Here is a 16,897-nt window from a genome sequence, read left to right as displayed (position 1 = left end):
AGTAGGCTATGAGAAAAGTAAGTTGGTAAAAAGTTACTGTTAGGCCGAGGGCAGCCGTAAAACAGATAATATTGCAGGCTAAGGGGAAAATAAGCTTACAGAAGGTAACCAAATTAAGAAGATACGGCGTTAAACGCTGGTATTGACCTTAGCAATTGTCGCAGCAGATAATCTTCATTAAATAATTAATAAACGTAAGCTGATAAAAAGTTGCTGCAGCTGTTGTCCTCGGGCTCATCTGGATGTGAATTCGATAGACTACAGGCTCAGATTTCTCTTTTCCTGCAGCCCACCAATTCCTTTCAGGGGACAGGACGGAAGGTGAGGGACGTTTATATCGGTTATATCAGTCCCAGCATGTAAAGGCGTCCCTCTTCGGTGCCTGATAGAAAGTTATTAAGCCAGTGTCACCGATTCATAGTGAGAATTGGGTAAAAGTGATGCGAGAAAGCAAGACCTTTGTTCCTTTAACCCTAGATAGGCAATCTTCAAAATGTTACGTATTAGGTAACGTGGGGTCTGAAAAAAAAAAAAAAAACTTCCTTTAGAGATATTTCAAAATGCTTCAATACACAAATAATTCAACCCCTTATCTTTAAATAGGGCCAGAAAAAATAAAGTTTAATTGAAAAAATATATTTTTTTTTAAGTTTATACAAAAATAATTAAATTTTAGGTATGCAAATTTTAAAATTAAATCTTGCAAAACTGAAAAGTAATATCATGATTCCTTGGGTGGTCTGCAGTAGACCGATGTTGGGACCTTCTGTATACAAAAGGAGAAAGACAGCAAATTGAAATAAAAAAAATCACAAGAGGGCTCAACTAGGTTACATTATAGGTAATCTGGGGTCTAACATACCCCAATGGCTCTATAGAGCAAAATCAGAGCCAGATACAGCTATGACCCCATCATCCCCATGAAGAGCATCACTAGGCAGGAAGGTAATGAGACGGACAGATCTGTAGACCTTATGCTCATATTTTTAAAAATCAAATTTCGGGGACTGGGGTTTCTGATACCCCACTTCCCTATCTAGGGTTAATATTTCGGACTACACAGAACCTACTGTATGTTCAGAGAGTGTGATATATGGACTTTGTGTAGCCCATCACGTTCGAAGAAATTTGTATCTGTATCGGTCCATATTAGACTGCCTGTTTTACCCCTTGGAGAAAGTGATAGCCAGAATTAATGCTTCCCCATGCTGCAGAAACACAAATTGTGAAGGAATGGCTGTAGAAACAGTGATGCATGTGAAAGTTGAAATGTTGTAATAGCAATGTTTGTTTGTGTGTGTGTGTGTGTGTGTGTGTGTGTGTGTGTGTGTGTGTGTGTGTGTGTGTGTGTGTGTGTGTGTGTGTGTGTGTGTGTGTGTGTGTGTGCGCGTGCGTGCTAGAGTCTGTACATTATATGAAATTGGTGGAACCGATTAGATGCGAACACATGCAAACATATGAAAGGATATACTACCAGCATCTAATTTTATATCCGTTACGTTTTAGACTGAAACTCTACTGTATGCTGGAGGCAACGCGCCACGAGACAATTACGCTACGCTACCCATTTAGCCACTGCAGTTACTTAAATTGTTTCAAGTATTTCCTGTGTTTTCCTGTCATTCATATTACCTTAGTAAACCACACACGACAGGTTACACAGCTAACAGGTATCAAGCGAAGTAGAAGGCAGGCATATACCACGGCAAGTAGAAAGTAGACTGAGGATATGTCAAGCCGGGCACAAGCAGCCATGGAAACAGGCAAACAAACTATGAGTAGTTTAAGTCAGTTTTGTAACCAGTAACTCTACCCTGTGAACACTTAATCTCCTGAATCCGATGACGTATCGCTTACTACATCCATTTTCTTTTTCTGGGGGGGGGGGGGGACTTCGGTTAGGAGTCTGATAAAACTCTCACCAAATCCTTAACTACTAGAGGACTCCATCTAAGCTGCACAAAATCGCCCAGTGACAACAAGAATCCTCAAAAGGCATACTCTGGTTGACGGTATGAAAGCACTAAAACCTGTTAATCTCAGTCAGCATGGGTGGTTGATTTGACTGTACTGTATTCATGATAGTTACTGGCCGGGTATGTGTTAGCATATCCAGCTCCCATCTCGCTTTTCGGATGGTCAGACACTTGGACGAAGTTTGCATCCTTCCGTGTCTCTGTTCATTCGGCAGTACAACTGGAATCCTAGGTATAACATCGATAGTTGCTCTTTGTAATCTACGGGAAAACTGGGCGTTAACAAACATGGGTTGTCTGCTTAATGACCTTCACACAGTCAACGCGCATTTTCTCTTTCAGTCTGATGACTTGTATTGTTAATTACAAGGTTAATCACCCTGTGAGGCACCACTCTCAGTGAAATGGCTAATCAAAACTATATCTGACCTCACCAGCTGAATAAGTCTCTCCTAGCCTGAATCAAATGGTCTGGAGGTAGAGAAAATGATATTGAGAATACGTCACTTGATAATGGGGTTATTTTAAGCCGTCATCATTTTTGCAGGTGGAACACTTCTGCGACACTCCGAAGTACTTGGAGGTGCACCAACACGACCCCTTGGCCCCCACCCGCCAGAACCTACTGTGTGAGGGGCGCTCTGCCTGGGAGGTTATGAGGCAGCACTCAGATTTCATCAACACCAAGTTAGTCCAATCATTTTTAGCTTCCCACCTTATCTATCATCATCTGTCTATACACCTTTGCTGCAACATTCAACAGAATCATTCATGTTTACTTTTGCACTCTCTTTTCCCACTGTTACTTTTGTATGTGGAAACAGTCACAGCCTTCTTCCACTCCAGTGGCTGAACTCTAACCATTTAAGCCATTTAGTATAATTCCCACAGAGAGAGAGAGAGAGAGAGAGAGAGAGAGAGAGAGAGAGAGAGAGTTCAAGGAAGGGTAATGAGAAAGGTTAGCTTCAGTTTTCTAATGCTCCATCACATCCTACGTTTATCTCAAGCTCCCCCTGTGTGTGTGTGTGTGTGTGTGTGTGTGTGTGTGTGTGTGTGTGTGTGTGTGTGTGTGTGTGTGTGTGCGTGCGTGCGTGCGTGTGTGTGTGTGTGTGTGTGTGTGTGTGTGTGTGTGTGTGTGTGTGTGTGTGTGTGTGTGTGTGCGTGCGTGCGTGCGTGTGTGCGTGTGTGTGTGTGTGTGTGTGTGTGTGTGTGTGTGTGTGTGTGTGTGTGTGTGTGTGTGTGTGTCTCTCTCTCTCTCTCTTTCTCTCTCTCGCAGCCTAAGGCATTTGCAGTAAACAGTAATAATGTAAATAACTTACCACACCACTTTTTTTTTTTTTTGCATTTTTTTTAATGATCAGTTGCGTAAGAAATAATCAGGCTTGAATACAGTTATTATGAAAAATGGTTTGTTAATGAGATAGAGGTATTCTGGGAAACGCAGTGGATCTCAACCAAGCTAGAAATAAAGCATACTGGGTGACCCTTCGAACACTGACTCCTCTGGTCTCCAATTCCATCCGCGTCCTGCCGTCTTAAGGGTTGTGATTTGGGTTACAGTAGTTTTCACCAATAATGATATGATTATGGATGTTTATTGGTAGACCGTGGTTTCTGTTTGTGAAAGAATTTTTTGCAGTGCTAAAAATAATTCAGTGAGTGGTAAAAAATAGTACCCAGTGCTGTGAAGAATTTTTCAATACTTTTGCTGAGTATGGAGAGGCCGTTGTTTATGTATGTTCAGCGGAAGAAAGAAAAGGTATTACTAACACACACACACACACACACACACACACACACACACACACGCACACACACACACACACACACACACACACACACACACACACACACACACACGCTAACTCACTCCTCATAAGTTAATGCGCATACCCAAATTATTACCTAATTAGTCGGCGATTTGATGGTTTTGGAACTGTATCGTAGGCGTAACAGTAGCGGCACAGTGGTATACGTCCTCTTGACTACAGACTATAGCACCAGTCGACCAGAACAGTACCCTCGTGGTGGATGGAAAGCTGGTGATTGGGAGAGCAGGAGCTCCCATTTCAACAGCCCTCAGAACTAGTTTCTGACTGTCCCCCTTTGGTGAACTTTTCAGTCTGTCCGTAACACGGTGAGTTGGCCAGCATACTCTCCTATAAATTTTTCTCAAATTGTACACCAAACTATGCACAATACGCACCACACTTCCTGTTCAAAAATTTGTGAAAATGGCGCCTCAACACTCATCCTTAAAGTACCTAAATGGCGGGGAGGAGGACAATAAATGCCCCCACCATCTGCTCTTCTCCCGATGACGAAACCATTGTAAAACACTCTCCCATCATTTCTGAAACATACAGTATGTAGCCTTTCCTCTAATTTTCCCTCTGTTGAACACTGCCTCTCTTCCCTAAACCTCAATTTTCTTCACAGAGACTCAGCTGTCCGAGGCGACTGATAGCAAACCCTTCTCTGTATCCTCCTACTTTACACTCACTTCAAAGCCTAGGATAGTTGTTGTGTGTATGTACGAAACAACATGTCTTCCCCTCATATTTCTTAACTTGAATCCTCTAAAATCTCTATAGATTCTGGCTTCGGTTAAACTATTATTCTCTAACTAAATAAGCTGTGCTGTTTATCTATCCCATAATTCTACCGACTGAAAAATTCTTTTACTATCTAACTTTTGCTAACATTTGCCAATATCTTGCCACGGACTGAATCTTTGACTCTTCAGATAAGAGCCAGGCAGCTTTCCACTCTACCACGACCAGGTCATGGTAAAGTGAAAAGCTGCCTGGCTCTTATCTTACTTCTAAGATGGAACACATTCTATCAGTTTCTCCTTTCTCTGAAATCTCCATTCTAGGTGATTTCAATGTTCACTATCACCTTTCACTCTCCTCTCCATTCACTGGTCCAAGTGCTGAACAAGCTCTACATCTTTTCTATCCTTAATGATCAAGTGCTGTATGGACAGCACCCTATCCATTTCCCTAGCCGCCTTGGAGAGAGCTCCAACTTACGTGACCCTCTCCTCACAACTAATCTTTCGAATTTGCTTACTCTGATAATCTTTTCTCTCCACTGGGCGCTTCCATTTACAGCCTTGACCTGCCCTATCACTCCAGTAAGGCCTGTGGGCCCTACCAAGAAGCGGCGGCTGTGGCACTGGAGGCCCTCAGGCAGTACTCTCTGATTTTCCCTGGAATGATTATTGCTTCAATGGCCAGGATATATATGAGTCTGCCTGGTGCATTATGGAGGTTATTCTCTCGGGCATAGAATCATACAATCTTTTCTCTTATCCTGTGACCAACGAAAAAAAAAAAAAAAAAAAGCTTGGTTTAACCATGCTTGTCCTAATACAGTTCATAACAAAGAGAAGCCCTACAAAAGTTACTGGCACCAAACCACCCTTTAATCTACTTTTATTTTTCTGCCTACAATCACGCTAAATCTGTTCCTCACTGTGCTAAAAATAATTTCAGTTATACTAAATACTCTGAACTCTCCAAGTCAAATTCTTCCCGCTCATTCTGGCACCTGGCCAAAAACTTTTATAACAACTTTGCTTCTTCCTCCTCCCCTCCTCTTTTCCATCCTGATGGCTCTGTAGCTGTTTCTTCAACTGAAGACAGAACTCTTTGTTCATATCTTCTCCTCGGGTTCCACCCTAGATGATTCCGGTGCTGTTCCTCCATCTCTTTCCCCTTCTGACGTTCTCATGATTGACAGTAAAATTTTCTTCATCTGATTTCTGTCTGCCCTCAGTGGCTTCAGTACTAACAAGGCGTTTGAGCCCGGTAGGGTCCCTCCGGTTGTTCTCAAGAACTGTGCTTCCGTGATTACTCTCTGCCTAGGTAAAAACCCTTCGCCTTTGTCTGTCGACCTGTATCATTCTTTCTTCCTGGAAATTTGCCCTCAGTGAGCCTGTGCCACACAAAGGTGACCATTCACAGCCCTCTAGCTATTGTTCAATGCTTTTAACATTCTGTATTTCTACAGCTTTTAAATCTAATTGCGGCACACACACACACACACACACACACACACACACACACACACACACACACACACACACACACACACACACACACACACACACAGAGAGAGAGAGAGAGACTTACCATAAACATCTTTCCAACCGTCAATATGGGATGCTCCACTGACGACATTGTCACCTTTCCTTCAAACTCCTTGTCATCCTCTTTTTGAGCCTTCACCGAAAGCTTTGCTATTCCCCTTGACAACTCAATGGCTTTCGATGGAGTATAGAACAAATCTTTATTATCCAAACTGCCCTCGTATGTTTTCTTTCTTTTTAGCTGTGCCTACATCTCTACCTTCCATTCTGGTCGTCCTGTAGCTGCCGTTAAAACGGCCACCATTCTTCTCCTAGAGCTATCTATAGCGGTGCTCTTCAGAGTTCTGTCCTCTCACCAAATCTCATCCTTCAGTTCATCACTGACCATAGCCGTTCATCTGACCCTATCCACTCATTTGCTGATGACTCCACCCTTCACCTTTCCATTCACTTATTACAAAGTCTATCACAGCAGCCATTTCACCTAACACTGGACGACACTATGGCATCCTTAATCTATGGTATGGCTTATTTCTCTTATAGGGGTAAAAGTAACCTTGTTGTTTTTAATGCATCAAAAACACAGTACGTACATCTGTCGACCCACCAAAATCCTCCACATAAGCATCGTTTAATATCTAACAATATCCAACTCAATCATGCATCATCTCTGAACATACTTGGGGTTTCATTCTCTCTGGATTTTTCATGGAAAGATCATATTAAGTCTCTTGTAAAATCTGCTTCAAAGAGATTACATGTGCTATACCGATTCAGCGCCTTCTTATACCCACCCCCCAACACAGCTGTTGACTTTATACAGGGCTTTAAGTCTTCCCAGTGTTCTGAGTACAACTCTCATACTTGGGTTGGGGGTGAGGGCGGGAGCTCCTCATATACAGCACTTAGCAAAAAGGTGGAGTCAAAGACTTCTCGCCTCACTAATTCTCCTAATTTTTCTGGCTCCGTTCAACCTGTCTCTTCACCACACTGTTGCATCTTTATCGTTTTTCTATCACTTCTTCAATGGTTACTACTCTTCTGAACTGTCTGCTTGAATTCCTCCTCCATTACAGCGGGGACGTAGCACCCGTCTGGCAGCAAATTCTCATCCCCTTTTCTGTCCAAGTCTCTAATATATTAGTTAACTGATACTTCCAGTCATTCATGGATGAAACATGTCAACTCTGGAACTTTCTCGGTCTGTATTTCCTTCTGCCTATGATCTCCATTCACTTGAAAGCAATGTGTCCAGACATCTCTAAATGAACAGATTTTGAAATTGGCTTTCCTTTTTTTTTTTTTTTGGGGGGGGGGAACAATCATGATTCAATCTAACCTTTCATATGAAATATCTACTGCAAAAAAAAAAAAAAAAAAAAAATCTTACTAACTGTTGAGTAAACCGTATCAGCACTGTCATGTAGCCTGTTGATATTTTTACGGACTGTCATCACTGCGTCAGAATCTGCTCAGTGGTGTAAAATCATCGTGATATGGTTCCCAAATGTTCAGCACGCGTTTCCTGTGCATTTCTGCATCATATCATGGCTTAAGTATAAAACGAAAAAATACGGGACGAAACATCCTATTATGTCCGTTTTGGCATGGAAAATCAGCTAAATTGGCATGTTGCCTGTGTTCGGACAGTTGGCGCGAACTCGGAATCCTCTCTCATTTCTGTGGGGTATGTTACTAAAGAAGCAAATTCTGCAGCAATAATGCCGCTTGACTGCACCAGGAAGTTGCTAAGGTGTTAGTAAGCACATGATATTCTCAACATGTCTCTGCATAAGGGGCACCGATCTCAAGACTATGTGCATATCTCAATGACCAACTGTTCATTTCATCGCGCTTACCGAAGGAGGTTGTATCTTTAAATGATATTAGATTTGTAGTTCTATTTTTGCCAGACAGACTTCAGTGCCTCCATTTAATAAAGCATTATTGGAGAAAACTGACATAATAAAGTGCGTATATTGACACAGCCAGATGATCCAGAAAATTTGTCAGTGGAATTCAGTGATACACTGTATGACTGTATATATGAGAGGCTTTCGGCCTCTCTTGGTTTCATGCTAACCCTAAAAATGGGAAATTTAGTCCCCCACCAAAAAAAGGGAAAAAAAAGAAAAAGAAAAAAAAGAAAAGAGAAACTTTTGTCCCCCTTCGCCATGGGACCAAGAATCAGTATTATTCAGAGTGCTGAAGTTCACTATCGTTTACCTATAAGAAGTTGCTTTTTGTTCATACACACCGAGAAGGTAGATTGTAATAGTTTTTTTTTTTTTTTTCTTGAATCACACTCCACAGGTTCGTTAATAACTTTTCCTTTCGGAGGCTGTTGATCTCTTACTGTTTTTGCGTAATTTTCTACACAAACGTTTGCATTACAGCCATCCAAACAGACAGATGCAAATTTATTATTGTAGAATGTTACACACACACACACACACACACACACACACACACACACACACACACAGAATTTTATAAACTCGAGAGATTTTCTGCTCCTTTTAGACTTCACCAAAAACCTTAATATGGCCATATATATATATATATATATATATATATATATATATACTGTATATATATCATCTATCGATCTATCGATCGATCTATCTATCTATCTATCTATATATAATATATACTGTAGATAGATAGATAGATAGATAAATAGATAGATTTATTTATAACAACTTTTTGTCCAGCTTCGCCTTGACATTGTCCAAGAATCACTAATACTGGGAGCAATGAAACTTTCTTTCATCCACCTACGAGGGATGTCAATTTTTTATATACACAGCTAGATGCCGTACCCGGATTTCTTTCTGATCTGTTTTTCTTAAAGCACATATCAGGGAGTCCTTAACTTCTTCTGTTTATGGAGTTTGCGATATCTCTTACCATTTTGTGTGATGCTTCACACTAAGTTCGCATTACTGATAGAAATCAATGCAAATATATATATATATACACACACACACACACACACACACGAGTGCTCGTGGGGCCCCTCGCACTTGCTCCCGCGGAGGGCTCTCGCGTTTATGTGGTGCTCTATAGTGTAACGTTGTCACTTGGATTTTTTGCAGCTAACCAAGTGATCGTGTTATTTGCAGCATCGGAAATGGAACCCAAGTTGTCCCAACACAAGTCCGAAATACTTTAATTGTACCTGTGGGCAAAAAATTCTATGGAGATCCTACATCGGACGCCAGGAGCGGCGTTTTTTGGGTCAAAATGTGATCGCTTATTAAATATAGTAAAAGTTTTTCAATCGTGATGGGACCAAGTTTTTTCACATCAGCGAACTTTTTGCAATTTTTGTACCAGTTTTGGTGCGATTTGAATGTGTAGTTTCGGCTGCCCAAAATACACACACACACACACACACACACACACACACACGGCTACTGCTATAGTATATTAGACAAGCGCTTGTGGGCCCTTCGGGCCCCTTGCACTTGTTCCTGCGGTGGGCTCTTGCGTTTATGTGCTGTTCTAGTGTAATGTTGTCACTTGGATGTTTTGCAGGTAACCAATTGATCGTGTTATTTGCAACTTCGGGAATGGAACCCAAGTTGTCCGAACGCAAGTCCGAAGTACAAACACAGACACACGCCTACTGCTACAGTTTATTCTAGTTCTACCTCTGGGCAAAAAATTCTACGGAGATCCTATGGCGGGCTCCGGGAGCGGCGTTTTTTGATCAAAATGTGATCACTTATAAAATATACTAAAAGTTTTTGAATCGTGATGGGACCAAGTTTTTTTTACATCAGCGATTCTTTTGCGATTTTTTTGCCAATTTTGGTGCTATTTGAATGTGTAGTTTCGGTTGCCCAAAATACACACACATACACACACACACACACACAGAGACACACAGCTAGTGCTATAGTATGTTTTGTATATATATATATATATATATATATGGAAAGTTTTATAACACTGTAGCCGGGAATCGAAGCCTGTGACTTTGATCTTTTACCTATTGCTCTCTAAAACAACAGGTTTACTCCGTCAATGCCCCTCAAACCTTCCACTAAGTTTAGGTGGGGGCGCCCATCATCCACCCACTTAGTGTAGTGGTACTCTGTTTTTTAGGGTAGCTCTACATCGAGTGGCAAGATAAGTGATTTCCTGTAAACCAAGAAAACATTTACAACTCTGCATGGTAACATTATAACCAACCAACATGTGTTCCCTACGTGACAGTACGTGGGTTGGCGGAGGGTTAGTGCCCCTTCCCGGAAAACAACTAACTATAAATTCGAACAAGAAGCCTTGGACCAGGACTGACCAAAAGGTGACGAGTAAGGACCGAACAAAGGAGATGGCACGGATAGCTACTTGGAATGTAAGGGTTGCAAATGATGAAGTGAGATTGTCCAGGTGCTTGAGGGTGCAAAAGTACATTGAGGTGGTTTGGCCATGTGGAGAGGATGGAGAGTGAGAGACTGACGAGGAGAGTGCATGTGAGTGAGGTGGAGGGGGGGAGAGGGAGGGGGAGGCCAAGGATAAGATGGAGGGATGGAGTGGGGAGGTATATGAAAGAAGGGGGTGTAAGCTGGGACCAGGGCAGTGAAATGGCGTTCGACAGGGCGACATGGAGGCGATTTGTGTGTGGCCACCCCTTACGGGATTAAGGCGTCTGGCAATAGATACACAGATAGATAGGTGGAAAACTTTTAATACACACACACACACACACACACACCTATCTATCTATCTACCTATCCATCTATCTATCTATCTATCTATCTATCTATATATATATATATATATATATATATATATATATATATATATATATATATACACACACACACACACACATACATATACATTCACGTATATAACGTACACTCATGCGCGCGCGCGCCAAATCTAAACAAAACAACCTCTTTCGCTTTCCAAGCGTGGGTTTATGAATATGCCATAACTACTGACTTTCCTACTTTTTCCGAAATAATGTCATCCAGTCTGTTTCATTATTTTAAGAAAATATAGTAGTCTGTGGATTATTCATAAAAACTTCATCCTTACCTTCATTGTAATATATATATATATATATATATGGACTTATTCTAGCTTCGTAGTAATTCTTCATCAGACTCCAGCTTCATTATTCCTTGCGATATAAAGTCTTGATTTGTTTCACACTATTGCTTATTCTTTTTTTTTTTCTAGCCTATAACTTTCATATAAATACCATCAATGCAGACTCTTCAGGGAGAGGGCGGTGCCTCACAGACAGCACAATGAATTTATTATGGAATAAAAGATGAAGGATTACCTCTGCCAAGTTATTCAGCTCCATAATAATCCGCAATATGAGGTTTTGTTCTACAGCAGAGTCTTCTGTATGCATTTTTCGTTCTAGATATACCCGGTACAAGTTTCATACAGATACCTTCCTTAACGACAGAACAGCATAGTAAAGGACATGAAGAACTAACTTAGCTTTACTCCGCTAAAGGTGATTTCTATCCTGCTCTTATTTTCAAAACTCATTATCTGCTGCTTTATTATCTCCGCCAACGAAGTTGGAAGAGGTTATGTATTCACCTATGTTTGTCTGTTTCTTTGTTCACACGATAATTATCTCCAGAAGTTCTTAATGAATTTCAATGAAATTTTGCGAAAGAATGGGCCATTGGCCAAAAAAGAATTGATTAAATTTGAAGGCGGATCCGGATCTGAATCCGAATCCTATGTATCGCGCACAATATCTCCAAAAGTCTATCTATCTATCTATCTCTTTCCAGACGCCTTAATCCCGCACGGGGTGGTCACAAACAAATCGCTTCCACGTCGACCTGTCTCCCGCTATTTCACTGTCCTGCTCCCAACTCACACCCCCCTCTCTCATATACCTCTCCACTCCTTCTCTCCATCTCATCCTCGGCCTCCCCCTCCCTCTCCCCCCCTCCATCTCACTTACATACACTCTCTTCGTCAGTCTCTCACCCTCCATCCTCTCCACATGGCCAAACCACCTCAGAGTGTTCCTCCTATCGCTTCCTATCACATCCACAGCCACGCCACACCGCTCCTTTATATCCTCATTTGTCAGTCGTCTCTCCATGTGACTCTACAGGCTCCTCTTAAATAACTCATTTTCACCGCTTTCACTCTCGACTTGTGTCCTTCCAACAACGTCCAAGCTTCACTTCCATACGTTGGAGTTGGTATCACAATACTGTCATGTAGTAACTTTTTCACTTCCATGCTCACTTCCCTGTTTCTTATCACTGCTTTCAAGGAACCAGCAACCTTTCTTCCTTGTTGTACCCTTTCAAGCACTTCACCCTCCAAACTTCCATCCTTACTCATCACACTCCCCAAGAACTTAAACGTACTCACATTTTCCATTTCCTCACCATCCAACCTCGCTGTACATTCACTGACTTCACCTCTCTCAAAGACCATCACTTTACTCATCCATACATTCACCTTTAGATTCAGTTTCTTACACACTCTCCCAAACTCATCCACCAAGCCTTGCAGCTCCGCTTCGTCTTCACTTAACAACACAGTATCATCTGCAAACAACAGTACAGGGAGTTTTCAAACACTATCTTCTCTCACTAGGGCCACTCCGACATCCACTGCCCTACCTTGTGTCTCTTTTATTACCCCATCCATGTACAGGTTGAACAACCATGGAGACATGACACATCCCTGTTTCAACCCAACCTTCAAAGAGAAAAATTCACTTAGTTCACCATCCACACGCACTGGAGCCTTAGCACCATCATACATACTATTCACAGCATTTAACAACTTCCCATCTACTCCATATATTCTTAATACTTTCACCAATCCTAGTCTATCCACCCTGTCATATGCTTTCTCCAAATCCATGAAGGCCACATACAACTTCTTTCCCTTCTCTAGAATGTTTTCCACTAACGATCTAAGAATGAATATCTGATCTACACAACCTCTTCCCTTCCTAAAGCCACCCTGTTCTTCTCCAACTAATTCCTCTGTTATTTCCCTAACTCTGTCAATAAGTATCCTACCATACACTTTTCCTGTTACACTAAGAAGACAAATGCCCCTATGCTTACCACACACTTCTTTTTCCCGTTTTCCTTTGTACAAGGAAATAATTATACCTGACTTTCAATCCTCCGAGACTCTACCTTCCTCCCAGGCCAATCTGCACATCTTCCACATCCATTCTACTACTATCTCTCCCTCATGATTCAGCATTTCACCACACACTCCATCAGTTCCTGCGGCTTTCCCCAGTTTGACTTTCTTCATTGCTTCCACAACTTCTATCCTACTGATTTCTTCCTGTCTTCTCACCTCCCTCCTTCTCCCAGCCATTCTCCAACCACTTATACTAGCATTACTTCCATTCTCTGTGTTCAACAATTTCTCAAAGTGATCTCTCCATCTGCTCACTTTTTCTCCCTCCTCCAGTAGTAATCTACCATTTTTATCTTTCACTTCCGTACTAACTACACTGTCACCCTGTCTAAATCTCTTCACCTCTTTCCAGAACATTTTCTAACAAGCCCTCCTCTTTACACTCAAATTCCTTCCAAATTCCTCATCCACTCTCTTCTTACTCTCTCTTACTAATCTTTTCACCTCTCTCTTCCTTTCTACATATAACTTTCCCTTCCTCCTCTTAACTTCTTCCACGCCCCTATTTCTCATCCATTCATTGTATGCTTTCTTCTTTTGTGCCACAGCCTGTCTCACCTCTTCATTCCACCATGCTGTTTCTTGCACCCCCTTCCGTCTTCTCTTCACTCCACACACCACCTCACATGCTGCACATATTTCTTCTGTGAATATCTTCCACACACCTTCCACGTCCTCCATCTGCTCCAATTCATATTTACCCAATCGTTCCTCCACTTCTCTCTTATATTCTGCCTTTTTCTCATCCTCTTGTAACCTTTCCACTCTCCTTGCAACTACTCCTTCCTCCCGTCCTTCCCTTCTTCTATTTCTCCATCTTACTTGGATCTTGATTCTGGCCACCACCAAGCAGTGATCAGAAAGTCCACTCCTCCAACCTCTATAAGCTCTTGCATCCATTACACATCTTCGCATCCTTTCATCCACACACACATTATTAATCATTGCCTTCCTTTCATTCAGCTCACCACATAATCAATCATTGCTTTCCTTTCATTCAGTTCACCACCCACCCTTCTCATCACTCGCCATGTATACTTGTGGATCATCTTGTGCCTGAAGAGGGTATTGGCTATCACCAACCCCCTCACGGCACAAATGTCCACTAACGCACTGCCATTCTCATCTATCTCAGCAGGCACATCCCACTCACCAACTCCACCTTCACATTCCCTACTTTACCATTCATATCACCAATCAAAAACACCCTCTAATTCCTTCCAAACACTTCCATGCACACTTCCACATTTGTCCAGAACTTTTCTTTCACTCCTTGCACGATCTTGCGTTGGTGCATACATGCACACAATCGCCCACATTTGTATTCCAACTTTCAATCTTACCCACACAATCCTTGACCCAACTGATCCATACTGTCTTATGTTCTTCTTCCATCTTTTACTCACAACAGTACACACTGTGAATGAAATTCAATGAAATTTTGTGAAGGAGTGGACCATGGGTCAAGGAACAATTGATCAAATTTGGGGGCGGATTTGGATCCTATGTATTCCACACATTATCTCCACGGATCCTGATCCGGATCCTTTTTAATGGCATTGGCGGAGGTATGTGCTCTCTGAGAGCTTTCTAGTTTAAGATACGCGCAACCGTTCCCTGCATACTGTACTATTCGTATAGAGTGGTACTTTACGAATCAGTAATAACAAGTGGTGCCACACACTACTGTACAAACCTCGCCTGACAGCAGATATTTTATTGCTGTTAAATACGGACTCGTTTATGCCATTTAGTGTCAGTACACAAAGTCTAAGGTAATGGCACAAATGTTTTCAAATTACTCCCTCTGAAAATCCGTGATCTTGCATTTGACCTTTCAAGGTCACTCAAGGTCAAAGGTCTTGCTGCCGAATGAATGCCCAAGTGAGACTTCCTGTATCTTGGTAAGAGTAAATATTTCTCTATCTTCAACCAGTATCGAGTTATAGCCCGCTGAATATTCGTGACCTTGAGTTTGACCTTTCATGGTCATTCAAGGCCAAAGGTCTTGGTGCAAAATAAAAGCCCATATTACGAGTTACTGTATGTTCTATAGTTAATATCTCTATCTTCAACCGTTTTCAAGTTATAGCCCTATGAAAACCCGTGACCTTGATTTTGACCTTTCAGGTTCACCCGATTTCCTCCAAAATTTAATCACTTTCTTTGGGGGCCAGTGCCCACATATCCTGAAAATTTCATCTAATTTCGTTCAACCGTCTTTCTGTATTCTTGCTAACAAACAAAGAAACAAACAAAGAAACGAGCAAACAAACTTGGCCAAAAATAATACCTCGTCGGACTCCGTCCGGGCGAGGTAATAACATTATTTTCAACATCGTCGAAGTAAAACTAACAAAGAAAATGGAGTTTAAAGATTTCGGTTTCGCACGCATATTTTTCGTTTCTTTGTAATAACCCAGCTCTGTAACTAATGGTTGTATTTTATTTCTGTTTGCTGCATTGTCTTTTTCATGACTTTTTCTGTCTATCAGTATCATCGTTCATGTCCATACATCAAGTGGTGTCGGCGGATGGTGAGGAGGAAAAGAGACTTTTTTACGTAGGCAACAAAGCAGAGGCTTGGTATAGGTGGTATAGGAAGAAGCCAAATGTTTGCTCTGAGACTCTTTACAGACAGGTTGCAAATAACACAAATGAACTGATCTAAACAAGAGTAAAATTTTATGCAAAGCTTTTCAGTGGCCATACCAACAATGAAGAGTAAGTTCAAGATGGAAATGGTGGATACAGTCATCCTAAACATTAAATTAGTTCAATATAAAAGGCTTTGAAAAGGAGGTGAGGCAGCGCAGGTGATGATCTCGCCACTAATCTTATTAAAGATGTAGGTGACCGTACATTAAAAAACCAGCAAAACTATTCACAAAGTGTTTGGAAGTTGATGCAATATCCAGATAATAAATATATATATATATATATATATATATATATATATATATATATATATATATATATATATATATATATATATATATATATATATATATATATATATATATATAACAATACGGTGAGAGTAGACAACCAAAGAACTGCCGTCCAGTTACTCTTCTGCCTGCTTTATACAAAGTTTTCACAAAAAATCCAAATAAATTAAATTAGCAACACTTTATGCAATCCAGCCAAAACAACAACCCGGATTTCGTAGTGGTTATTCTACAAAAGACCATACTCGTATTATCAATAACGTGATAAAGAAAACTTCATTATGGTGGCCTCCAGTCCTAATCAACCCAGGTTCGAAGCCAGCCTGCAGTTCCTAATGAACCCAGGTTCAGATCCCGATTGAGGAGGAGAACAGTGTAAATACTTTGAATTTCGTTAAAGCAGCCTTTATTGATCTTCCAAAAGGCCCACTGACATGTAAAGTTATCCCCACCAGTACCAATACACCAGTCCTGTATGAGACAGCCCTAGCATGTATTCAATATGGACGGTGGGCGTTAGCGCCGAAGTGGTGATATGTGGAGATGTATGGTATGAAGGAGGACTACAGAGGCTTGGGAACAGCCTGTGAAGCCTATGCCAGAGTTGGACACATAAAAGAAAAGAAACTTTATAAGCATAGCCAGATAATACCAATATAATGAGATGTTACACAAGGAGATGCAGTTTCACCAAAACTATT

At 41.3% G+C, this 16,897-nt stretch overlaps 1 protein-coding gene across 1 annotated transcript in view; it reads left to right on the top strand.

Moving 5' to 3' along the window:
* LOC145413998 (calcium-activated chloride channel regulator 1-like) overlaps positions 1–16,897 on the top strand; it is a 201,799-nt gene that overhangs the window by 21,262 nt on the left and 163,640 nt on the right. The window contains exon 5 of the mRNA XM_080283567.1: positions 2,524–2,663. Within this exon, the coding sequence (XP_080139693.1) occupies positions 2,524–2,663 (140 nt within the window). The remainder of the gene's footprint in view (positions 1–2,523; positions 2,664–16,897) is intronic.

This window comes from Coenobita brevimanus, chromosome 98 (genome assembly GCF_032717465.1).
Source record: "Coenobita brevimanus isolate Jiangsu-jjx chromosome 98, ASM3271746v2, whole genome shotgun sequence".
NCBI classification, from domain to species: Eukaryota; Metazoa; Arthropoda; class Malacostraca; order Decapoda; family Coenobitidae; genus Coenobita; species Coenobita brevimanus.
The sequence above is the reverse complement of the archived record's forward strand: the minus strand, read 5'-3'. Positions and strand labels throughout refer to the sequence as shown.